The sequence below is a fragment of the Passer domesticus genome, chromosome 10 (assembly GCF_036417665.1).
Source record: "Passer domesticus isolate bPasDom1 chromosome 10, bPasDom1.hap1, whole genome shotgun sequence".
In the NCBI taxonomy this organism is placed as follows: Eukaryota; Metazoa; Chordata; class Aves; order Passeriformes; family Passeridae; genus Passer; species Passer domesticus.
The window spans coordinates 38,024,013-38,050,813 of NC_087483.1; the positions used below are offsets into that span (position 1 = coordinate 38,024,013).

A 26,801-nucleotide genomic window follows, 5' to 3' on the forward strand; every position below is an offset into this window, starting at 1 on the left:
CCATGATTATTTCAGTGCAGTATAACAGATTAAAATGTATCTTTGGGCATGTACTAATGACACGTAATTATTAGATACCTGCTATTATCTTCATTCACTGAAAGTGAATGTCTAAATGGATTATATAATATATAAATATTTTCAGATCATCTATTCAACTGTGAATTCATCTCTTTCCACAGGTCTACTTGCCAGATAGAAAGAGGCCCCAAAATAAAAGCATATAATTAAATTTATGCATTTTCATTATTAAATCCAATTATAAAGTGCAGAATGATACAAAGATTAACATACAGAAATGTTTTTTTTTTCCTTGAGTTATTAAACATCAATGTATTTAATGAAATGGTGGGGTATGAAGATGGGCAGAACACATAGTCCAACTAAGGCAATAGACTGCAGCACTGCTGTTACTGTCAGTCATGGGTTTAAAATACTCCTCATCACAAGCCTTTCTGTCAGCAACCTTGAATTAAATTCCACAAAGCTCCTAATTAACACAGAAATGTACAGTAGCCTCCTGGAACTGGAGATTTGTTACTGTATGAAGAATTTGCTAAATCTTGCATTGATTCATTTAGAGAAGAGCACCTAAGGTATGAGTTAGTGTGTGTAGCATTGTTACTCATATTATGCTGCCTGCATTAAAATTATTTATTTTGGCAGTGTCAAAGCAAAACAAACAACAAGCCCTCACAAAACCAGATGATTTCTTTTTGCTAGATTACCAACAACTATCCAAGAGCCATCTGCAGAGGGCTCAGGCACCTCAGAATATTGAATGCTTCAATTTCCTCTCTGTTACTACACCACAGTGCTCAAGGCCACTTCAGTGCCTATTTGTCATGCTTGTGAGCACCTGAAATCTGATTTTTCTTACTCACCGTGCAGCCTCCTCTAACACCAATATAGAAAGATCCATAACGGGATTGGAAAGTTTAGTGAACACGGCACTTAATCAGTGCCATGAAATTTGTTTTAGCTATACTTTCATATACAATCAGAACAAGAGGTACTATTTTAATTTTCCAAGGTGACACAGAGTTATTAGAAACCTATCCTTACATATTGAGGCAAAGTGGGCTGTAGGTTTCATTTCCTCCTAAAGTGGGAGCATAATGGAGTACCAATCCTGAAAAAAAGATTGGGACTGGGACATTATCTGGTGTAATATTTCAGTTCTGCTTGGTATTTACTTGACAGGGATTCAAAAAGAAGCTCAAACCACGTACCATATGCCATCAAGTAGCCAAACAGAAGGGCTTTTTGTTATTTTCCTTGATCAGCACTGCCATTTCCCTTTTCTTCCCAGACTCCTGAGCTCTCCCTTTCCCTCCCATGCCTGTGTGTGGCTCAGCTGCTCTGCTGACATTTGGTTGTGGAACAGCAGTTGAGCAATGGGGACCTGCTCAGTGGAAATTGCAGAATGTGCTGTTTTCAGCTAAGTTACTGAAATGTGCATTTCAATTCTATGTCTTGGGAGTGGAAAAAGGAACAAAGACACAGAGCAAAGCATCTTTCCCAGCTTCTCCTCACTGTGCATGCCTGGTCTTGTTCATCAGGGATGGAGCATGGATGCTTCACACATACTCTGTGTCTTTGTGGAAGTAAGTGGTTAGCAAACACTCTGTTCATCATTTCTCAGCTGATGTCCACCCCTTCAAAGTATTCTGCACGATTTTGATCATTTTCTCAATTTGGAATACACAAAGATGGTCCCTCTGTTCCTGCTCCTTTCCACACTGGTCAGTTCTTGTGGGGTTCAGGTAATGGTTGATCTGGAAGCACATGCACAGAATGGGGTTTGTGTGTGTACATGTTGATCTTTCTATTCATTGCGATTTTTATTCAGCATCTGAATCCTAGCAAATTTTCCCCCATAAGGCCTTAGTTTCATTTTCAAGGACTCAAATCCTGTTGAAAATCAGATGAGTTTGGATACTGAGAGGTAAGTTCCAGCATTCCTGACTGTACAGTTTTAGAAGGTTTTGTCTTTTCCTGTGGCAGAGTAAGGGACTAGCGGAGCTGGCAAAAGGAACCAGAGGCTTGCCCACCAGAACCAACTGTCTAATCCTTTCTTTAAAACTGCTACTGATATATTTGGAGCTGTTTTCTCAGTCCAGGAGCAGTGGTACTTACAAGATACGATCTGTTTCTGCTGGTACAGCCAGAAACTTTCAGCAGATGGAGGTGGTGAGCAACAAATTCTGAATCACTGGTTCAGCAATTGCCCAGCCTTTTCTTTTAACAGCTTTGATTTTCTGTATTGCTTTGACTCTTAATCTTTCTTTTAATTTTTTTTTTTTAAATTTTTGGCATCTGTTAAACTACTTGTGAAAGAGAAGCAAATCTGGAGGGTAATGGAGAGAAATTATTAGCCTTTTAGAATCAGATGATAATTAAGCCAACATGAGAAGATCACTAGCTATAAATAATGCCAGTGAAAATAAATTCACTGAGTCTTATTTACATTATGGAGACCTTTGGACCCCTTTGTACTCTTTGAGGCCATAAGATCTCTAAAGTCCATAATGGAAATGAGAATAGACCTTTAAAATAGTTTTAATTACGCAGTTTAGCCATCTTAATTAAAACATTTCAAGAGCAGCGGTGTTTTCCTACCAGTAGTGATATTTCAAGTAATTTTTCCTGTGTATTTCCCATCCTGGGGAAAGCTGGGCTACTTGAGGAGAGGCAAACACACCAAGAGGGCAGAGAGAAACAATTCCTGCAGAGAAGAGGATCTGCTCACGTGCAACACGTTGGTTACAACTGCTGTGTGCCAAAGGATTGTCTGGTGGGATGGAGGACACGGCAATGCTGCGGCATTTGCTGGAATGCACAGGCTCCCCATAATGTACATTTTGTTTCTGCTCCATCTCACTGCAGAGGCTAAAATAAACTCGGCCATGTTTTATCTAGCAGAAAAGTGGTCTTTGCTTTTCCTCCTGCCTCTGACTGGTTTCAGCTCTCTTCTGTGCAGGGCAGGAATGCTGTGGGTTGCTGCTGTTGGCCGTTCCTCTTTGGGTCTGCCTTGTTGGCCACTGCCCGAGCTCCAGAGGGCCTGACCTATGCTTGGCTGCTCCAGGGTTGGTGTTTCACACTGCTGCAGATACTGAGCGTTCCAGAAACTGCCTCTTACATCAGCCAGAAACTCTCACTTATGCTGTTATCTTTCACAGCACCTGTTATTAAAGCCTCTCTTTTCCACTCAGGTTTTCTTTGAGCAGTGTGGCAAATAAAAATAATCGGTTGCAGTGGTAACAAAACAACACACAGTAGGACCTTGCTCCCTGCAGCCTGGAGCCTGCTTCCCATGGATATATCTTGAATCACTTTGTTATGCCTCTTACCTCGATGATAAAACTTCTATTGTGCATTTCTGATAGTCTAATTGTTGTATATGCATGTATTTAGCATATTCTCAGGCTCCAATCACCGCCAGCACCACAGGTTCTTTAAACGTTACCCTTGAAAACTTCTGTGTCTCATAACTTCTTTTTATACTGCTGCTGGTGTCTTTGGGAGACATTTATTTGTTAATAAGATACAGATATCATCTCTCACTGTTACCTAGTCTGGCATTCACAATCATCTCAGGTCCCTCTCCATCATTTCATTTGCACAGACACAGTAGTTAATACTATGTACTTCTCTACTTGTAATATTCTTCTAAGTTACAACTTTTAACTGATTTTCCACCCAGCCAGATGTTTCAGACAAAATTCAGGGAATTTCTAATAATCATAGAAAATATTACCAAAAAGGGTCTTGGTGAAGTTTGTAACCGATATGGGGTTTGTTTTTCATGTCTGTGATATGAAACACCTCAAAAATAATTTTCTGCTTGTCATTTGCTATCATATGTTTGTGTGGTGCATTATTCCTGCCAGGTGTGGCACTACCAACATTTCTACATTAAAATGCATCTTTTTAAGAACATTTCTTGTTTTATTTTTCTATGAGTTAACCCCTGATTCTAATCAGCCCTTCAAAGTTGTCACCTGCAAATTTAAGCATAATCCAAACAAATAATTAAAAACTCGACTAATTCAGACCTGAGAGGTCCTTCTGATAGAAAGAGACCCCTGCCTCCGACTGTTTATATTTTTGGAAATTCCCTTTATAGGCCTGTTGATTTCCTACTTCCTCTAGGAATCTTTTTTGCTCCCCTCTTGATGCATACCTGGATGCCCCTCATCTTGTCTGGCATAATAGATCCTGGCACTGACCAAAAGTATGTTTTTTTTCTGTGAAGTCCTTGCACTTTTCTTTTTATTCTATTCTACAAACTTTCTTTCCAGAGAGCCTTATGCTTTCATTTCATAAAATCACAGGAAAAATTAGATTGAAAAGGACTTTTTGAGTTATTCCATACATCTTCCATTTTCAAAGCAAGGCTGACTTCAAAGTTAGACCCAACTGGGTCCTCGCTCTGTCAGGTTCTGAGGCTCTCTAAAGAAGAGGCTTCCACAGCCTCCCTGGATGACCTGTTCCAGTGCTTAACCCTGCTTGTGGTGAGAAGCTTTCTTCCTTAAGTAAAAGAAATAAAGATTCAATTATTGCAACTTGTGATTTTTTTCTGCTTGTGCTTTCATTGTGTGTCCCTTGGGGAAGCTTGGCTGTACCATCCCCTGTCGCTGTTGTGAGACTGCTGCAGAATTTCCACCTTCTTGGTTTTCTTGTATCCCTTTTAACCACCCCTCTTCCTGCAGCCTGTCCTGGGTATCCTGTGTTCCAACCTTTCACTGTCCCAGTGGCTCTCTGCAGTGATTATTGTTGCTAAATTCACTTTTGTTTCTAACATGAAGGATTAATTTGAGACTATAGAGTGAAATGATCCTCCTGCTCTTTATTTTTTACTCTTTGGGAAAGGTGTTATCCTCCTCTCATCCTGCATCTTTTCACCTGATGCAGAGTTGGTATTTTAGATTAAAATGAGCTCTGAGAGTTTGTGTTTTCTCTGCTTATCTGTTTGGAGACTTCTCTTCATTCTGCTGCTTTTCATACCAAAGATGTTATTTCCCTAGAAAAAGTGAGCTTCATGGAACCCTTTCAGGGTAGAGCACAGCTGTCTGATCTTATCTGGGCCTGACAGATGCCTACCCTTCCCACCAAGCTCCACTGTCTTATTGAAAGAATTACCTGTTTCTACAATCTTTGCATTTAAAAATGATCTGCATACATATGCTTGGAAAGTAGGGCTTATTTTAATAATGTGAAGGAAACACAATAAGATGTTAGAGAGAGATGCCATAACAAGTGGAATTACTTTTATCACTTCCTTGTTCCATCACCCATTTCAGTGTAATTGTCTTATTTGTGTTGGCTTCTCCTTTGGAAGAACACATAGCAATTTCCAAATGTTTAATTAAAACCTCACAACGCTTCTGTGATGTGAATGCTGTAAATGAAAGAGAGTAGATAGAGCCTTTTTAAAGCAACTTTTGTCTTAAGTATTTGTTACATTTTATCTATCACCAAAACAGGGTGCACCATAGCTTACTTGTATGTAGATATCAAATCCTTGCAAAGAGGGAGATTTCTTGGCACCACAGGGAATATCCTCCATGGTGGGCTACTGGTTACTCTTCTTTATTCATCCATGCCTTCTCTTTCTCCTTCCTCTCTGAGGAAGTCAAACTCCTTGCTGTACAATGTCAAAAGCGGGATGAATCTTCAAGGTTCCAAAAACTTTGTACTATGTTGTAACAGCTAAAAGATTTCACTTGAAATAAGAATCTGGGCTGCCTGGATATGAATGTATATTCAAATTTTGAGAAGGGTTTTAAGGAAATACATCCACAGCAGCCAGTTTAGTTCTTCTCACTATTAAGAAATGTCACTTTTCCACCTAAGCTTTTATGAAACTCTACAGTATTTTTTATCCCAGTAATAATTTTCTTTTCCTCCCCCACAATCCTCATATTGATTCATTGCAACCATTTTTCTTCAACCTTCAAAGGATTCCTGGTGTAAAAGATCTCCCAGATCTCTTGCCTTTGTAGCATGCTATTTTAGCTAATTTCATATAAATTCATTCTCCTCACCTTGTATTATCCAGTAGCTCTTACTATTAATCAAGACATCATTCTCTTTTTTCAAAGGTGTTATTTAGGCAGTCAGTTTAGGTTTGATATAAATTTTGGTGATATTCTCTCAATGAAGTGTCAGCAGTCTCACAGTGCAGCAGGCCAAAGAACAGAAACGTGCCAGGGACTGCTTCCACTCTGGGCTCTTTTGTCTGCCCTGATGAACTTCCACTGATGAATCATCCTCTTCCTTTCTTCTCCCTCCTTTTTGCCCCATCCTTTCCTTCCCTCCTGTGTTTGGCACTTAGGATAATGCCCAGGCCCTGAGCAAAGGAGCTCACTTTTCATTTTCCCAAGCTTTCCACCCACTTCCCTTCTCTGCTGCCAATGCACACACATGGTGCATTCATACACATCAGTATGCTGCTGAAATCTTGGAGAGATAGATTTGAAAAAGGTAAAGAAAAACATTGAATCTTGAGATGGCTATAGAAGAGAACTTTCATCTTAATGTTTGCAGTTTGTTGTTTAAATTAGTAGCAAAAATACTGTTTATTTTAGCAAATATAATCACATTTTGCAAACAAATACAGATTTTTGTAAAGAAGCAGATTTTCCATGAAAGAGAACTTCTGTTTTGTAGAACAGAAGTGAAAATAGAAGCTAACATATGAAACTACTTTGACTTACATTATGATTAATTCATAAATAACCAAAAACTATGTTCAAATGCTTCTTTAAACTTAACCAGTAAAATCAAACAACATGATTTATTCACTTTGCTTGGTGCTGTTTTTATACAGTGATGTAGCAGGCTAAGTAAAATGATTTATACAAAGTACCATGCTTGGATTATTTTAACAATAATTTAATAGGATCTGAGACCAAATGGTGTGTATCTCACTGTTTCTGCTTTATTCATGCATCATGTAAATTGAATAGCCAAGTGTTTACAGGAAAACAAAGCTGGGATTGGCATCAGGCATGACTCTGTTCATACACACAGAACAGAATGCACTCACAAATAAGTCAAACCCCCAATATCTGCAGAACTAGAGGTGGTTTGGCACCTCTGGAAAAACTCACATTATTCCAATGCCTCACCACCAAGTAAGGTACTTGCTCTCAGACACCCTCAAGATTTTGACTTGTATATTTGTGCATGCCATGAATAAAGCTGCTCCATGATTAAAAAAGTAGGACTGATAAGACACACAATCTCACACAGTAAAAAGTCGGTAAAATATTGAATGATGATGAGCTCTTTATATGTTCATTGTGAGTCCTCAATGCATCTGTGTCTCCAGAAATTAAATTCTTTTCCCTTGATTTATAGAAAACCCATTACAGAGTAACAGCTCGATCTTGAAGGTTTTTTTTTTTTTTTTTTTCTTTTTCTCCTGGGGTTAGAGAAGTTTTACATTACAAATAAATTTCGGCAAAGTGAAGGATTTGTCCCCAATTTTCCTCATTTAAATACACACACTTACAAATACATAAAAGTTCCTCAGAGAAATCACGGTTATAATTGCTTTGGATAGACATTATCTGTCTATACCATAAATATTTGGGCCACAGTGCTCTGGGGTCTAATTTCTGCCACGATCAATCAGTGTTGCTGAAACTCCTGTATTATTTAGTAATTGAAACCCTGAGAAAATCTTCAAGCCCAGTTGAATTCAACAGTTTATCCTGAGTAAAGAGAGAAGAATTTAATGTTACACTGAGCCACATTAAACAGGAGAGAAGGCCAAGTTGTTAGGGGCTGCTTCTGCTTTTGTCATTGGAAAGCATTTTGTATAAACCCTTTACAAAACTGGGGAGAAAAAAGCCCTTTTAAAGGGAGAACACCAAATTCCTGTAGGATTGTAGAAATTATTCATGAGAGTTTCAATTTATGAGATTTCAGCTCTTTGGTACAGAAGTGGACTTCACATTTTGTACTCATTTCCTTTAACAACTGAGTATAAGGATATCTCATTAAATCCACATATACTCCATTTGCCAAGAGCTACACTAAAAACTCTTAAAACTGCAATAAAATCACAGCATTTTGAAAACCTGAAATAAATAATTTTATTGTCTTTCTTACAAATTCCAAAATTCAGAGCATACTCAATGAAAAATTTTCCTAAAACTGTTTGAAACTGAATTATGTTTTGTCATTTTAGGGTATAATATGAAATGATACAGCTAAATGAATAAATTAGTGTTAATAGTGTTAACATAAGTTTTATGTCTATAAAGAGGTCAGATACTTTGGTTTAATGGGTTCATAAGAATGTAGGGCCTAACTATAAGATCAGCTTTAATTGTAGAGTAAATAACTTTTTAAAGGACAATTTTTTTCAAGTTGATTAAAAAAGTCCAGGAAGATATGTTTGTAGAACTCTATACCCACACATAGAGGCCAACACAACACAAAAATTAAAAAAAAAAAAAAAAAAACACTTTATGCAAAACTGTAAAGAGTTCCAGCTTCACAAATCATTGCCAAAACAAACAAAGACCATGATCTGGCAGCAATTGAAAGTTCCTCATTAAAAAAAGATTAATGATAGAAACCTTCTAAAAGCAAAAATCTCCTCTCAATCCAGGAAAACACAGCCTGTGGCTTTTAATAACTGAAGAGACTGATGTGATGTGGAATCTCTAGGGCTTTGCTTGGTATTTTTCTTTGTTGGAATTCAAAGGAAGAGCTTATTGCATTTTTGTAGGTACAGCAGATTTTTCCTCATTGTGCTACAGAAAAAGTGGCCACTGTGTGTTGGGCAGGGGAGAAGGGAAGCTAAAAAGGTGAAGTTGTATAGGAGTCCACCATGACTTTGCTCTTGCCAAGTTCTTCATAACGTCTGCCAGGATTTGCTTTGCATTTATGTAGGGCAAGAAGAGAAAACTCTGTACAGAAAAGAAAGTGAGCAACACTGTGCTGCTTCTTCAGCCCTCATGTTTGGCCAGAGCAGCAAGGCTGGCCAGGAGCACAGATGGCATCAGGGAGGGAAAAAGGAGACAAGTTCTCCTTGCAGCACTTCTTGGAGCGGCACGGTTACCAAGCTCTCAAAGAGTACAGAGTGCCTCCCAAAGTAAAAAATTAAGATTAATAAAAGCCCAATTAATTATATTATAAATAGCTATTAAAAACATTGAAAAATTAACCTCTGTGTTTCTTAGAATCCAGCATTACTGGGGTTTAAGATTTTAGCCTGCTGGTTCACTAATGTCCAAATCTGAAAACAGAATATGCTTATTTGCCTTTTAGAGTTACTTCTGAAAGAAAAAAAAAATACAAGTTAGTAAGCTGAGGGGAGATAAACAACCTCAGTGATGTACAGGGCACAATTATGGAACGAGCTGGGCGATCGGTAAAAGCCCTTGGGAAACCCTCCTTGCCAGACAGATTTAGGAATATCCCGTGTTATTTAAAGACTGGCAGGACTCACACTGTTAATAAGAAAAGAGCATCGCTTACACTGCACTTCTCCCCTTTCCTCTGCTGTGCTGCCCATGTCCCGTGCCTCTGTGCCTGTGCACAGCCAACGGTGCTGCTTTCACTGGAAGTTTTCCGACTTTCTGTGAACACCTCAAAATAATCTCCCAGCATCGTTGAGACCTCTCAAGCATGTCAGCTGTCGGCATCAGCCCCTGTCCCCAAGGCCTGGCGTGCAGCTGGAGGGGTGGGCGGCAGCGCTGCGTGCAGCCCGGGCTGGGCTGGAGGCGTAGGGCATGGCGTGTTCATGACAGCTTCCCCTGACAGGGGACACTGTGTGTTTGGAAGTTCAAGTTTCATCATGCGACACAGGTTTAGGAGGCATCAGGATCAGGGCTTGGCCGCTGAGGTTTAACATTTCTCGCGCTAAAATAGCTGCAGCGCCAGGTGCAACTGTCCCAACAGAGGCAGTGAATTTAATTTGTAAAACGCCCTGAAAAAAACTCTCACAATATGAAACAAAGTGCATAGCCTTAAAAAGTAACTGTTTTAGGACTGTGCTATCTAAATGTAAACATGCAGCACGAGTGAGGCGATGTTACCCAGAGCAGTGGCACAGTCAGAGCAGGAGTGGTGCGAGACCTCAGCCTGTTCAGAGTCCGGTTACGCCTGCAGCAGGTGATGGTTTCTCTCTTTCTCGATGCTGTTCAATGGATAAAAACACAGGTTAGGAGGCACCAAGGACAGCACTGAACCCTTGGCCGGGTCAATCCCAAACCTGCGGGGGATACCGTTGACCTCCCCAACAGAGGCGCTCGGAAGCCGGCCCTTACCCGCTGCCGCTGGTCGCTGAGGCAGAAGGTGCAGATGGAGCGAGGCGCGGAGGCACCTGGCGGCGAGCAGGGCTGCGGGCACGGCTGAGCGGGCTGAGCGGGCTGCGGGCACGGCTGAGCGGGCTGCGGGCAGGGCTGCGGGCAGGGCTGAGCGGGCTGCGGGCAGGGCTGCGGGCAGGGCTGCTCAGCACCCACCGCCTCGTCCTGCCGGCGCTGCTGCAGCAGCAGCACGTTGGCCAGGTGCGAGATGTAGCTGGACGCCAAGCGCAGCGTCTCCACCTTGGAGAGGCGGCGGTCGGCCGGGCGGGTGGGGATGAGCCGGCGGAGGGCGCCGAAGGCCGTGTTGACGCTGTGCGTGCGGTCCCGCTCCCGCGCGTTGGCCGCCGCCCGCCGCCCGCCGCCGCCCCGCGCCCGCCGCCGCCGCGCCTGCCCCGCGCCCCCGCCGCCCCGCATGGCGCCCGCCGCCGCCCCGCCGCTCCATCACTTTTATGCGCGGCAGGTGCCGCATCGCCCCTGCTCGCCCCGTGTGCCGCCGGCCGCGCTTGGCGGCTGCTCTCGGCCGGGGGCCGCCGCCGCCGCACCTGTCGCGGTGCCGGGCTCGGCAGCGGCTCCGCGGAAACCCCCCGCTCCTCCTCCTCCTCCTCCCGCTGCCGGGGGGGCCCCGTCGGCGGCTCCCGCGGGAGCAGCGCTCCCGCATCCAGCGGTGTGACCGATCCTGGGATCCCCGTGGGGCGTGCACTGCGGGTTTGACCCATTCTGCGCCCCCGTATTCCATGTCTGTTGCAGCGTGTGTGTGGGTGTGTGTGCCACGGGATCGTTCAGGCTGGAAAAGACCTCAGAGGTCATTGAGTCCAACCTTTGACCGACTGACACGGTGATGACCTTGTCAACTAAACCACAACACTGAATGTCACGTCCAGCTGTTTCTTGAACACCTCCAGCTGTTCCACCACCCCCCTGGGCAGCCTCTTCCAATGTTTGACAGCTCTTCATGGGATTAAATTCTTCCTGATGTCCAGCCTGAACCTGGAGGCTCTGTCCTCCTGTCTTTTCTCTAGTTGCCTTGGAGAAGAAGCTGACCCTCACCTGGCTACAGCTTCCTTTGAAGGTATCTTTTGGCTGGAGTGATAGATCACGCATGGAGGTGGATTTTACCACCTTCCCCAGGCAACCCTAGACACATACAAATCCAATTTCTCATTCTGTTCAGAGTGAGTGTCTGCCTCAATCATTTACTTATTAAAAGGTCATCATGAGCACTAATTGATCGCACCTCTTTTCTTCATAAAAATTTGACATCCTGTCTGAGCTCAGAGACTCATGAAAGGTCATGGCACAGGTTTACTCAAATGAATCATCCCTACCTGATTAGGCAGCCTCAAATGACTCTTTTTTTCTGTGGTCCCAGAAGCTTATTTGTGGTGACCTAAATATGAATCCTTCTTCCCGAATCAGGGCTGGATTAGCAGAGTCATATCTGTCTAATCATGGGCACACACACTAAGGGTAGGCAGCTGCTTAGACATGTTTGGCTGGGACTTGTGCCCTCTCAAAATACAAAAGCTGGTACAAACAGGCGGGCTGCATCTCTGCAGTGCATTCCTCTGCTGGGATGGCAAAGTGCTGGTTTATGTTGGTTGCACTTAATGTTTGGGTAGAACTTGAAGGAAAAAATGGACCAACACCTCTGTCAGCCAGTTGCAGCAGTATCCTACCTTGGCCTATTAATGAACAAGACTTATTTAATGTGATTTTCCTTTATGTTACTTGGGACAAAGAGAGAAAAAGTCTTTCAATTTCCCACTGGGTGGTGTTTTAGAGATTTTTTGTGATTTCCATAGCAAAATATTGCTGCAATAAAATTAGCTTGAGGTTGAGGTGTTTGATAGCAAAGGCTGATGAAATGCAAGGCCGGATGGACAGGTGTGTGCCATGCTACTGATCCAAAAGAATCCTTTGGGGTGAGAGCAGGATGTGACCTTTTGTCATCAGATGCTGGGGAAAGCTGTGTTCAAAGTCATGCAGTTTTCCTGAGGTTTGTGAGTATAACCATATCCTACTCTCACAGTAGGATATTCTGTCTGCTTAACCTTTCAAAAAAGTAAATTATCTATAAAGTTCTGGAGTTGAATTGCAGTCCTTAGACGTGCTGCTTTTTTGAAGTCTCCAGGTAAGCCTGCTCTGTCCTCCATGCAGGCTTTTTTTGTCACCTCCAATATTTCTAGAATAAAATTCCTGACCAGACAAAGCCAACGACAAATCTCCAATTGACTTTAATGGAGGCAGGATTTCACCCTTGATATGTTCTGGTAGTGAGCAGTGGAGATAATTGATTCTTTGTCAGACTCACTCATTTGCTTACCAGTGTTTTCCTGTCCTTAGCATCTCAGTTTCTTTGTTTTTTTTTTATTTTTTTTTAATTACTGAAGGCAAACCAAAACAAAATCAACCCCCTTCAACAAAAAGAACCCTGAGACAAAACTAAAACTTGTATTCTCAAAGTCAGAATTTATGGCTTATTGATAAACCAAGAATGAGAAAAGGAATAAGAGATACTCAGGAAGAAAATGATGCTGTGTCTGCAGAGAAAACCAGAAGGATTTTCAGTGACTTTACAGCAATAGCTAATTTGGGGGTTAGGGACAAAGGGGTGGCTGAATGATTCTTGTTCTGTTTCGAAGGCAGTTGGAAATAGTAATGCAAGAAATGTTTGGGGTTTTTTTTGGTTAGATAAGGAGTCTTTTAAAATGGCCAAAATGCTGGTGACTTTAATTACTAGATTATTGATTGGGATAATATTTATGCAAGTGCTGGGGGAGCATATTCCTCAAGGAAGGTGCAGCATTGCTGTTATTTTACAATTTGCTGAATTGCTAATAGCGAGCAAGAACGGGGCTGCATGAATGCAAAGCAGAAGAGTGGGCAATATTTCATGTGCAGTGATAAGGTTTTGCCTGAAATTTGCCTTCATGCTATGTGGAGAAAGTTATCTGATATCCATTGTAAGGAAGCATTCAACAGTATTCAAAAGACTGGAAATATGAAGTATCTCACTGATTAGTTGCAGTCTAGTGGCTGCCATTTCTTTAATTTGCCTTTATTTTTTGAAGAACAGTGTTAATAGGAAATAAGAAAAAAGAAAGAAGAATTCAGAAGAAGGCAATTTGGAAAAGCTATACCTATGAAAAGAGCAAGTTATTTAGAGGATAACAAAAGAAACAAATCTAAATTAGCAGCACTGAATGTCTCTGGTCACAGCCAAGAAGCCTTTCAAATGTATTTCCATTAAATAGGAAGTAAAACACAAAATTGTTCACTTGTTAAAAAAAAAAAAAGACATTCAGGGACAAAAATGCCTTTAAAAAGAAGTACTTGAATGTTTGTGTCCTCATTCTGTGCCTGCAGGTCACACTGACTTCACTGAGACACCTGTTTATTCAAGAGCAGAAATATGGCAGTATCCTATGGACAAAATTTTTGGGTTTTTTTCCCCAACTATTCATATTTTTCTGCCTCACTCCATGGTGCTTCTTGCCACATGCTGTGTTTTTTGAAGGATTGTACTCTGTCTTCTCCATCAAAGCCATTTCCCATACAAATGCATTTTTATTTCTGCATGCAATATTGCTCACACTTATGAGAAGATATAACTGTGTGTGGGCAAAAGCAGCCCAGATCTTGTACAGGTTTCCAAACCACTGTTATTAACTGTTTTATTAACAAGGATACTTCTGCAGTGCTTACCTGATGAGGCAGGTGCATGCTGTACTTCAGTCACATTTGACAGAAGGGAGAGTCCAGCTTTAACAAAGAGAAACAAATACAGGATGTTGATGGTTGGAAATGTCCATAGAGCTGAAAATAATATATTTGACAAAATGTTATCCATGATGTGTCTGTCTTGGACTTTGGCTGGCTGTGGCAGCTACTGCTGCCATTCACAAACCTGGGTGATGGAGTTGTCATTTTTATTGCAATTTTTAATAAATGCGACTGCCATAAAATACCTGTTGATTGAAGAATCTTTCAAATAGCATTTCACTCCATGCAGGTTCTTTAAGGGAGTGATTTTAAGGAGAAAAGATTGAGGAGCAGTCAAAATATGGGATGGTGCAAGAGAATTTTTTGGTGAAGGAGGATTTGCATAGAGTATGGTAAATGAGGAAAGGCTAATCAAAAGGTGGACTTAAGGCTTCATGTGTTAAAATCCCACCTTAAATAAAGGTGGGATGGTGAACCTTCCAGACTGTAATAAATATCCTGCACACATTTTGAACTCTCAGTCTGCTACTGCAGTGCAAGTACCCAGGCAGGGGAGGAGCAGGAGCAGCTCTGCCCTGCACTGCTGGTAGTTGATTAATGTGGGACCTAACAAGTCCCTTCTTGATATTCCAGCCAGCCAGATTTAGCATGACACTTATCTCTTCACTTGCAATCTCTTCACTTACAATCTCTGTTCTTCATCTGAATTGATCTGTGCCACGATTCTCTGGTGTGTTAATGAGTTTTCTGTGTGGTGGAGTGCTAGAGGCCTTGTTAAACACCAGGGACATCCTGCCTACTGCATTTTATTTATACACCCACTCTGTTACTCTTGACAAAAAGAAGCTGAGTTGTTTATCTTCAGGTTTTTGACAAAAAATTTGTCTTACAGTAATTTTCTCTGCTCTGGCTGCCCACAGAGGCAAATCCAAATATATTATTCACCTGCTATTTCAAAACCATTTAAACTTGCCAAGTCTAAGTGGTGTTTTACACATTGTGCTGATACTCTTGAAGTTGTTATTAACTGCCTCAGAAGTAATTTTTGATTGTGGTTGCATTTAGCAGAAAGATGACAAGGCATGTTCTTTTCTCTGTCAGGCTGAAGTGATATAAGGACAATACTCCTGCCCTTGGAAAAAAAAAATGTTTTGGAAGCAGTGTTTCTACAGAGTCTATTTTGTTCATTAAAGCTGCCAGAGCCCTCCCTTGCCTGCTGCCTTATTTCACTGCTTTTAAAATCCATCCTGACAGAGCTTGGCTAGTGTTTGGGAAGGCGTTGTCTAGAACATTCAGCTGTTGAGCATGGTTTGGGAGCTGAGATCCTTTGCTAATCCGTTTGGAAATTCCTGTGCTGGTGAGAAACCAGGCCTTAGATGAAGCTGTGGTAGCTTGGGTCTCTGTAGCTGGCTGGCTGGCCAGGAGAGGCTCTCCCACTCTCCTGTGGTTTGCCTCAGACATGAGCCCATGCCTCAAACATGCACTGTAGAAGTGTGCTCAGCTTGGATTTACAGGGAAAAGGGACTGGGAGCACCCCCAGCAAGGTGTGGTGCTCTTCAAATTTCTCATGACAAATCCCCAACTGCTCGTGCTCTATGTCCACTTCCAGATCTGTCACATGATGGTCAGCCTGTGTAATGTTTTACTCCCACATCTCATTTTTTTGCCTTTTCAGAGACTAAGGCTTGCTAGGTCTGTTTTGCAATGTCTGATGATCCAGGCTTAGCAGCGTGGATCACTGATGGAAATTCAGCTTTTCTGGAGCTTTCTAGGTCACTGAGAAGCAGAATGGATAGTATGAAATAGGCATTCAATTTTCACACAAACTTGTGTTTGCTTGGTTTTTTCCTTTTTTATTTATTTATTTTTTTAATAAAGGTGGAATGCTGCTGTAGAAATGCAACTGAATTTTTGTTATTAAAAATACTCAGCTACTGTAACAATGAACAGGAACATGAGATGTAGAATCATCTACATCTAGTAGTTGTGTGGAACAACTATTGCAGACACTTCAAAATCCTTATTGCAATTTGATTTGTTCCATCTTCCCCTCCCAATTATAGTTACATCTGCCAAAAAAAAGCTTTTTTCACCCCATACTTCTGCTTTTACAGTGTGCTTTCATGAATAGCACTATACTACACAAGATTTTGTAGGTACTTTAAAGAATGTATTTCCAACAATAGCTTTAAAGTGCTTAGAGCTGACTAATCCAAAGATATCCCAAAGCCCATGAAAGAAATATAATTGATTGTATAATTACCACAGCTTCTGCAATATCACTGCAGCTGGAGTTGTTTGTATGGTTTCTGTCCCTCTTCTCAGCTTCTAGTCTCCTCTTATGAAGATACTCAAAATCTGACATTCTTTAGAAGCTTCACTTTGTTCTCCTTAGTGCTTCAATTCCACACGAGCATTTCTGTTAGCAAAGACATCTCTGATCATGATTTCTTAGTTCAAATTAGGTTAAAGGACAGATTCAATTTCAGTCACTCAGGTTCAGGTCAGAATTGACTCCACTGCCACCAGCTGAGTTAATCTGTCCCTGCACCAGTGTAGCTGGTGGCATCATCAGAACAATAATAAGCTTTAAGCTGCCATTGGAAATACTTTATTGATATTAGAGGCTGCATGAAGGTAAATTCCTTCATGTTCTCAAATTTTGCCAGACAAGTTGAAGTGGAATATATGTATGTGTATAAAAACATAAAGCTGTTTCAATGTCAAATGTGTGTTGTAAAGAAGACAGCCAACTTTTCAGAGCATGTGATCCTACAGTTTATAAAAAAAATTGTCTCATCCCTGACATTTCACTCACATTTGAGGCAGGGGGTGTAGATACTTTTATCTTCAGACAGGGTTGTGGAAAGTTTTCTAAAAAGTTCCTCTAATCAATCACCAATTGAAAGTTTTAATGTGATAATTTCACAAGTTGGAAAAAATAAACCCAAAGAAATTATCTATTTAAAACAGAATTGACTCTAAAACACTGTAATTGAAAAGAGTGTTTTGGAAGCCTAAATCCACAGCTGTTGGTGAAGATGTATTCAGTTGTTCTTTGGAGCTGAACTAATACAGGTTAATAAATAATAGGTGAATTATAGCAAACAAAGATTTTACAGTCTGAAAGCTTAGAAGAATATCCTGTTATGCCAAACAAACATGGAACAATGCCAGTATTATGCTTTTTGGAATGAATTTCTAGCTCTATCAGAGTATATAGTATCATCGAAAATAAGTCTGACTAAGCTAGTTAGATTAGGGATCTGTGCAGACCATAATAATGTCATGTGTACTGTAATATAGGAATTAATTTTTTGGTGGATTTATACCTATAGAATCTTCATTCAGACCCTGTTGTATGGTAAGTCTTTTACACGTATTAGAGACTGCACACCAAAGATCAAGCTCAGGCACAGAAAACCCACTACAAAGATTATTTGACCTTTCTTGGGGTGCCTGTGGGGATATCCCTTGGGAATGATTAATGTCCATTAAGATTCCTGCTGACAGTTGGCAGATCAGGTGGTCCTGCAAAACACAACTGCAGGGTCTCTCATCCTGAGTCTTTAAAGATTGTGCAGGTATGAAGTGGCTTTGGTTCTGTGAATTAAACCAAACTCTTTGTTTTAATTTCAACAGGAGCTGTTTGCCTTATGTTTTCTGCACGTGCCCTGCTGTCTCCCTGAAATTTGCTCAACTTGCTCTTGACCTTGCAGCACAGTTTGGAGTCTTGTAGAATTCTTCTTCTGTGCTTCTCTTTAGTTTAAACAGAGTTTCCAAGCTGTCTTGTGGGGTCCCTTTGGCTGGAATGGACCACTGCCCACTGTCCAAACCAGTGCTCTTCCCTCACAGTGCTGCTGCTGGATCTTTCCCAGAGATGTAGAGCCTTTCCTTGCTGGAAATACTGACTCGTGTCACAGGCTGTCCTTGCTCACTGCAGACTGTCCCTTGCCGCTCTCTGCCCAAGGCTCCTGCTTCACTCTGGGCCAGCACACACAGCCAAGGTGCTTCAAACACTGTCCCAGAACTTGTTTTGGTGTGGTCTCAGCTTTCCTGGGGACAGTGAAAATGCAGATCATAGAGGAGACAAGGAAACTTGAGGTCCTGAATTGAGTGTGCCTGAAGGAGAGCTGCCTGGATTCACAAACAGAGGGCACCACATGTCTGTATGTGCAAAGCCAGCCCTGCATCTTTGTAAAAATCTCTCTAGTTAAGTGATTAAACTTATGGCTTTACTAAAGCCCTTCCAGAATGGAGATTTTAAAACATTTTAATCCTTTTAAAATGAATTATATTTAAATTCATTTATTGCTTTTGTCAATTCTATCTAAACCTCCACTGAATTAATTGATGTGTTTGTATGGGTAGAGTCCATAAAATTTTTTGGTGTGTCTATTGTCAGTTCTCATTTTTCCACCTGTGCTTGCTGGTTCTTTTGAACACTTTGCTCTCTGTAGTAACCCACTGCCAAATCTTATAAAACAACACTTCCTTTTATATCAAGAATACTACCAGGAGATTTTAAAAATGAATTTTGCTCTGGTGTCTGGCATTAAGAAAGTATGGTTAAAGAAACTTCAGTTTGAGATATCCATCAACTATATTGAAAATTATTTCATACAGGAAATAATGGCTTTCTGCTGAGATCATTAAAATGAAATTCTTGACTTGTCTTGGGATCTTTGAAGGTGTGGAGAGGCAGACTTGCACAGTTCTGTGCCTGTTAGGTGCATATCTGCATGCTGACCTGCCTTCCAGGCAGACCTGAATAAGTTGCTTGCCTGAAAGGTGCTGTACAAAGGCTCATAACTCACTTTCCAGGCAGACAAGAACAGGTACTTGTCTGGGAGACAGCCCTTTGTTGATAACCTGCCTCCAAGGCAGATCTGTCTAGTTATCTCTGCTGTCTTTGAAGCAGCTCCACACAGAGCTGTGTGTCCTTAGTGGGCTCGCTGCTGCCTGCCTGGGAGGTACTTGGGCTGATCATCTTCCTTCTAGAAAATCCTGAGCAATTAGGTACCCCAAACAGCATCTCTCCAATTTCCGATATGAACTGGCAAATGTGTTTAGTTCTGACTGATCACTGAGTCTGGTGTTCTCTATTAACCTCCCATGTATAAGGACTGTCACAAACGTCCCTCTCCCACGTTCAGAAAAATAAAATAAAGAGCTTGTCAAAAATTTCTGCTAATACAGCACAGAGCTCACACATGCTGCTTTCTGTGGCAGTAATCAGACTGCCAAACTTGCTGAAGAGAAGGAAGGGAGTAGGGAGAGTTTTTAAAAAAAAATTCAAAATTGCTGTGCTGTGTTGAAGGACTAAAGGGAAGGTGGATACTGTATTTCAGTGCTCAGTCTTAAAAATGGCATCTAATTATTATGTCAGGGATCCAGATCTCAGTCACTTATACAACATCATAAGTGCTACATGCTCATTTCTAATCAAAGAAATGCTTTATTTTACTTGGGGGAAAAAAAAAGAATAATTACTAGTTGACTGTAAAATACAATTTTGTTTCTTTTCCTTTCTTAGAGAAGTCGAGATTGCAAGTCAGATATTAGTCTTGGGAAAAAAGATATGTACCTCAAGGCCATAAACCAGCAGCAGTTAAGTCACCTAATAAAGGATAGATCAGATATTAAGTATTTTTATGTTTGGTGCAATATTGTTGTGTAAGTATATCAGTGTAATTCTGCAGTAGGTTGGTTGCAGTTGCTTATAATCACTCTGGCAGGCATGGAATGAGCCCAGAATTAGCCTCTTATTTTAGTTCTGCTTGTGTTTTGTGGAGGAAGCAGGAATTTTACTTCAGATATGTTAGTCCTGGACACAGTGTGACACATCCCATGTGTTTGGAAAACATTATGTTAACTCAGGAAGTACAGCAGCTCATGGTAGGTACTGTAATACCTACCTGCATGATTGGTCCTACTCTGTTTCTTCCTGCAGTCTGATCCAGTCCAGGACTAATATCTGCTGTCAGGGATAATTTCTTCCTTTTCCAGTCCCCATAAATCTCTCAGCTGGGGCTCCCTGCATGAAGAGCACTTGGGGGTGGTGCACTCTGTCCCAGCAGAGGAGTGTGGCCGCCCTCAGGCAGAATGCAGGAGCTCTTGGCTCTAGGGAGCACATGTCCAGTGCAAGCTGCTCCCAGCTCTTGGCTGGCCCAGTGTGATTTGTATCATACCCCTGGATGCATGGAATGGGGGATTTCTGCTGCACAATTCTGCACCTGGGCTGGGGAGTAAGGGGGATATTCCCCCTCTCCTCATAGGCACTCTGGTGCCTCTGTATCACAGAAGAAACATGATTAAAAAAGACAATCTTGTACTTGGAAAGGAAGGCAGTGAATTTTATATTAGTGCTTTAGTTCTAATCTAGGCTAGTTTTATAGCATAGAGAGGCTTTTTTCTCCCTCTTCTGCCCAAATTAATTTCACTCATTGAGCATGAGGAATAGAAATTAGCAGCCTGAAGTCATGCTGTGATATCCAGAAATACAGGTATGATCCCCTTTGTTTTTTTCTTCATCTTTCTTTCCCTCAACCTCTTTCACCCCATCTTTATTCCAGCATATTTTGACTAATGATTGTGGCTGAAGAAATTGAAATCTGCTCATGGGTATTTCTCAAGCAGACTAAGTTTGTCAGCTAAATTATTCATTGTGAAACAGCTCCTCAGAGGCAAGGACTATACTTAGTGTAATGGTGACCAGACTGGACCTTTGGGTACTGCCACAACAGTCAGATGCAGCGTTGACAACATTCACAGTTTCAAAGGAGCACAAATGACAGCACAGATCTCTCCACCACACATGGGTGAGGTGCAGCTGAAAATCAGGACCTGCTCATGAGACAAGAGCTGGGTGCTGACAGGGGAGCAAATGCCCAGTTACAAATAAAAAGCTGCAAGTGCTAAAATATAATGAAACTGGGTATAATATTTGGGTGTAGGATATTTATTTAAATTCTGCCCTTGTGGGACATGGCTGTGTCCAATCACTTTCCCAGACTGTAATGAATCAGGATTACTTTCTTGTTCATAAACCAGACCAAGATTTTTGCAAGTCACCAGATGTCCTGGTGCTATATGCCACTAACTGGGGTAGCTTTTGATCAACAGGACTGAAACCATACTTCCTAGAGTTCATATTTTGCTTTCTGCAAGACCTGGAAATGTTTATAATAAAATGACATGCTGTTACATATGTATCAGTTGATAATAGGTGGCAAGTTGCTGGTCCAAATATGTTTCGTAAAAGTAATTTGAATAGTACATTTGAAACATCAAAGTTTATTGAAGAAAATGTACAAATGTCAGGTTCTCATCAAAGACTTTGAAGGGATTTATAGGAAGCAATTACTTAGGAAAAAATCCTTCCCTGTGAGGGTGGGGAGGCCCTGGTACAGGGTGCCCAGAGAAGCTGAGGCTGCCCCACTCCTGGAATCATTCAAGACCAGGCTGGATGGGGCTTGGAGCCATCTGGTTTAGTGGAAGGTGTCCCTGCCTGTGGCAGGGAATGGAACAGAATGAGCTTTAAAGACTTTTCCAACCCAAACCATTCTGGTTTTTTCTATGACTTTCTTTTTATTGCTTCAGTGTATTTTTCTAACTCAGCATTTTGGAGTTTGCCAAGTGTATTGCACAAAAATCCTCTGATGCTCATCTATGGGTATTTTGAGAAACATCAAACACTAAAGAGAAGACTTTAAAAGATATGGACAGAAGAAAAGAGATACTGAAATCCAGTGCCTGTGTTAGAGAACTGAATCTGCAGTAGACATGGGTAACCAAACCTCTGACCCTCCAAGCTTTAGTGAATTCAATAAAGGGTAACACAGATCTGAGCTCTCCATAGTTATTAGTTTGAGTTTTGTGATGCTGAAGTCCCTGCCAGGCTTTTGCTGGTATTGTCCACGCTCTTCATCTCTATCCTGCATAACAAAATATTTCCTCACACAGTATGCCATGGTCTCCTACATACAGTAAGAATGATGAGTGCAATTACCAGCTGGGAGTGAAGTGGAAAAACCTCAGCTTGCCCTCAGTTCATAACCCTTCCCTGGATCAAATCAGACACTCAGGGCATTTTAGAAACTCAGGCCAGCTTCTTACGCACAGCATTTTTTACACCTTGGTCAAGGTTACTTTGTGGGGTGTGAATACCCATTCTCATGCAGTGGGTAGAGAGTAAATTGCCTGGAAGTGCTATTTTAGACATGAATGGAGAATATTTACTTCCACCCTTTACTTGGGCCAGACTTTTTCTCAGGCATAATGTTTTCAGGGTGAGCTATGACCTGTTTTTCATTTTCTCCTGGCTGTTTCTCTCAAAAAAATGGGTCTATCGCTGTGCTCCTTTCCAAATGAAATCCCACTGCTCATCCTGTTTTTAAATCAAATCAGCATTCCACCCCATCTCCTTTTTGCCACCTGAGATGTCATAACTTAAATGCTTTGGGAAGGAAAAACAGCCACTAAAAGTAGTGATGGAAAGAAATGTGTTAGAGTAAGCATCAGTCCTACAAAATGCAGAAGTCCTGGATTCCGGATTCTTGTGATTTTGTGTTTTGGAGTTGGGTTATGACTGAGCTCTGATTCATGCTGCAGTTTTTTCTTGACTGGGGTGTGAAGTTTATTATGTCTAAGTGTTTGTACTGATAAACTTTGTTAGTGATACAGGGCCTTTGAGTCTCTGCTGGGTTTGGTTAAACTAGCTCAAAGATTTAAAAACCACTGAGTGGACTGCCAGACACAGGCACACAAGCAAGCTGCTTGCATAAGTATTTTCCCCCTAAAAAATCCATGCAAAAAGCTTAGCTCACCTCACCCCTCCCTGAACTGTACACTTTCCATAGGCCCTGTTTGTTCCTGACATCTCTTTAAAGCTGGAGCTAAGCTTGCTCTGCCTTTGCTCCATCGATCTGACATCAGTCATCAGTCTGACTTCTATCCACGCAGCCTTTGCCTGTCCTGGGGCCTTGAAAATGCTCTCAGATGGTTTCTGTATTTTCAGCAGGGCTGTGGTTTTGGCCTTGCAGCACCATTTCTCTAAGTGCTTTCCATTTCTCTTGCATTGTTTCACTAAGGGTGGATCCATCCTGGTACAATGTGTGGGCCCGTTCTTCCTATCCCCGGCCTTTGCTGGATTTAAGCTCACACAACACAATAGCAGGCAAGCAAATCAAGACATATTTTTCTGCAAAATAATTAAAGTCCTCCCCACCTCCAACACAGTGTGTAAGGAACATATTTTCCACTTCCATGTGCTGAATTTGTCTCTCATCATTACATCATCTGTGAATTACGGGCTCTCTTCTCTTGGTGCATGTCCAGGAGTGCACCTTGCCCAAAGGCAAGATGGCAGATTTTGTTCACTCTGAGTTTACTTGTAGATTGGAGAGCATGAAAAAAAATGTGCTACCGGCATGGCCAGCAGCTAAATGTCAAAATTTGGCTCTAAGACAATACTACTTAAACTATTTCTCTAAGTAAGTGCTCCTTACACAAGGAGGGATTGAAGGATCAGACTCATAGCATTGTAAAATCACTCTCTTAGGAATATTCAGAATTGCCTAGAACATTTTGAATCTAATTCTCCAAACCCTCAGGCAGCTTTGAATATCTCAGCTCTAATACATTGAAATAACAGACACTGATATAAAAAAATGAGAGCGATACTCATTTCTAGCCAGGCGAGCTCCCTCAGGGGCTGCGGGCTGTGCTGCGGAGCCCTGCCTGGGCACGGGTCACTCACCGGGCACCCCTGTGCCCGCAGGCCATCCATCTGCCCCAAACCCGTGCCCTGCTGTTCTGAGGGATTTTTTTTGTGGCAGATATCGCTGCTACATGGGCGGCCAGGCCAGCTCTCCCTGCCCAAGCTGCCGCCGCGCCGCCCCTGGCTTCTGCCAACCTCCAGCACAGAGGCAGCAGCCTCGAGGCAGCGCAGCGAAAAATCACTCTGACCTCCGCATTAGATGGTTTATAAAGGTCTTTTATCTTACTTGCTCAGGTATATGTCCTTCGGGACATTTTTATAGCTTCCCAAGCTGCCGGGACTCGCTTTTCCCGCTGTCTGTGCGCGGAGGATGATGATGATGGGCGGGATGCGCTTCATCCCCGGCGCCGAGCGGGCACCACGAGATGGCAGTGCGCTCCTGCTCTTCGAGCACAGCTTCGCTTTAACCTTGCTCCGAGTTAAGTATTTCATCAGGAGGATTTCTTCTGAGCAAAGATTTTATTTTCCCTGAAAAAAAAAAAATGAACGGGAAAGATTGTCTTTTTTTTTTTTTTTTTTTTTTTTTTTTTTTAGTATAGAGGTTGTAAAAGAAGCTGGCGGAAACTTCAGGGTTTCAAGGGGTAACTTGAAGGGATGTTTTTCTTAGTGTGTCACCCAGTTCAGCACCTCAGGTCCTTGCACCCTGCAGCTGCAAATGTTGCAGTTGTGCAAAGGGGCTGAAAACCTCCTGCAAGCATCAAAATCTGGTCACCTGGTTGTATGTCAAATTCATTTTTTGTAATTGTGATAAGTTGTTTCCTTGTGAAGAGATGTTTTTCACCTAACATCTCTTCCTGTTTCTTTTTTCCTATAATTTCTTTATTTTTATTTAATTCCAAAATCTCTAAGGGATACAGTCAAGTCTCTGGTTGAGAACAGGGATGGTGACGGGGTAGGTAGAGGGGGAAGGATAAAAGAGTTATTTTTTCTCTTGTGCTATCAAGTGCAAAACACCTTGGAATGTTTGAAGTTATATAATTTTATAAATATTGTGTTGCAAGACTATAAACACTAAAATAATCGCTTTGTAAATACTTATTTATAAGAATTGTGTGTTTAATTCCTTTAGCTGAGTGTCTGAGGAATAAATTCACTGCAAGTAGGATAAACTCCCTATGCCATCAGCTAATATTACATTTAAACTGATAATGACGGAAATTATTTTTGAACAAAATGCTATTTGAGATATTTGCAATTTAAAAAATTACATTTTAATGTGATCTTTGCTGTCTTATGTGAGCTTGCATTATGCGTGTTGTTGTAACAAGAAAAATGAAAGAGGAGAAAAAACTCCTTGAAAACAATTTCTCTAAGGTTGGCAGGTAGGTAAAATCTTAATTTGCATTGCAGACATTGCTTGAGACTCAGAAGGGAATAAATACATAGAGACAGCCTGTTCCAATCCTTTCAGTGTTCCACAGCTCTGTCAAGAGCTGCAACTCCTGCCCTTTCAGTCATTGCTGGTGTAGTTCTGTACACAGATGAGTAGGAAATGCTTCTTTATTTCCAAAATGAATTCCAGTCAGAGGTAGGCTAAAAGCACCATTCATTTAGATTAAAGATCTTGAAACTATCATGTTTGCAACCATTTGTCACAGTTTAAGTAGCAGTGCATAAATGTCGTGCTGTTGGTATACAATTTAATCTCTGCTGACAACAGCTCCATTTCTAAAGTTTCCTCAGCATCTTTTTTTAATGGCTTACATTTCTTATAGACAACCTCTGCTGCTTATGCAGAAATGGGACAGCTCTGTAGGCTGCCAGACCTGAACCTCCTCCAGATGGGGAAAAAATGGTAAAGCATCAAGTGAAGTGTGTGTGGGAGCATCAGGCAGAGGGTCTTTGCTCCTGATTCCACGTGCATCCAGCTCAATGCATGGGCTCCCATTCTGCAGGGCCATTTGATGGTTTTTTTGTTGTTTCAGGTCAGAACATACAGGTAGGTTTTGTTTTGTGACTTTTTCCTCTGTTCAAACCAGGGGAAAGATAACTCACAGGACAAGAGTTTGATTTTTTTTTTTCTCCATGATCCTTCCAGTACATAAAAGAAGCTTACAAGAGCCATGGAGAGAGTCATCCTGCAAGTGCATGTAGTGATAGGACAGGGGGAATGGCTTCAAACTGAGAGCAGATTTAGATTAGATGTTAAAAGAAAAATTCCTTATTGTGAGGGTGGTGAGATTTTGCCCAGGGAAGCTGTGGATGTTCCATCACTGAAAATGTTCAAGGCCAAGTTGGATGGTTCTCTGAATAACCAGGTTTGGTGGAAGATGCCCCTGCCCACAGCAGGAGGGTTGGAACCAGATGATCTTTAAGGTCCCTTCCAAATCAGGCCATTCTATGATTCTAAGATGTTTGGAATTATTCTGGTAAAAAAATATGAGCAATGATTTTATCAAACAAAAATGCATAATTTCTAGTGGATGTCACTCTCATTGTACTCTTGGCAGGATGTTTATAGCTGTAGGCCTTTACTTGCATTAAAGCATTAGCCCAGAGAGAATAGGTTATAAATCCCAGTGTCTCTTTCCAGGGATAATGTCCTTTATAGACCTTCTATAGATCTTCTGATTCTGTCTGTGCTTGAGACTCTGCCCAGCCTGGAGCAGGTGGAGGAAAAGGTTGTGAATTATGTGCCACTAAGAAACTTTGCTGAGCTGTGTCATAGCAGCTTGCAGGAGTTTTATGGGAATATATCTTCAATAGAGAAAATTAAGGCGTTGGTACATGGAAGACTACACTGATAGAAACATAAATTGCAGAAGTCTCATTTGCAAACTTGCAAACAGAGATGCAAAAATGTTATTTACAGTCGAAGCATGTTTTCAGTAACCCAAAGTGATAAGAGGGTACAACTGGGTTGAGGATATCCTGAAGGACCTCGAGGTCTGTTTTAGTGGGATAGTTTTGATACAGCTGAAGGTGGCTCCTGGAGATCAGGGTTAATGTTCTTCTTACAAAGTCAC

General features: G+C 41.5%; 1 protein-coding gene and 1 long non-coding RNA gene across 7 annotated transcripts in view; one reads left to right on the forward strand and one right to left on the reverse strand.

The window, feature by feature from the left end:
- Nucleotides 1-26,801, forward strand: part of LOC135309228 (uncharacterized) — a 217,214-nt gene that overhangs the window by 22,848 nt on the left and 167,565 nt on the right. The gene's annotated exons all lie outside the window — the stretch shown is intronic.
- On the reverse strand, nucleotides 6,770-10,745 carry LOC135309329 (basic helix-loop-helix transcription factor scleraxis-like). Its single transcript, XM_064435480.1, has 2 exons — nucleotides 10,293-10,745; nucleotides 6,770-10,162 (listed from the first exon to the last, which is right to left on the reverse strand). Exons 1-2 carry the CDS (start codon nucleotides 10,743-10,745, stop codon nucleotides 10,112-10,114), a joined length of 504 nt encoding a protein of 167 aa, XP_064291550.1. The 3' UTR covers nucleotides 6,770-10,111.

Coding starts and splice junctions, on each gene's coding strand:
- LOC135309329 (XM_064435480.1), bottom strand. CDS start 10,745: ATGCGGGGCGGCGGGGGCGCGGGGCAGGCGCGGCGGCGGCGGGCGCGG. Junction 10,163..10,292: donor TCAGCGACCAGCGGCAGCGG/GTAAGGGCCGGC, acceptor TCCATTGAACAG/CATCGAGAAAGAGAGAAACC.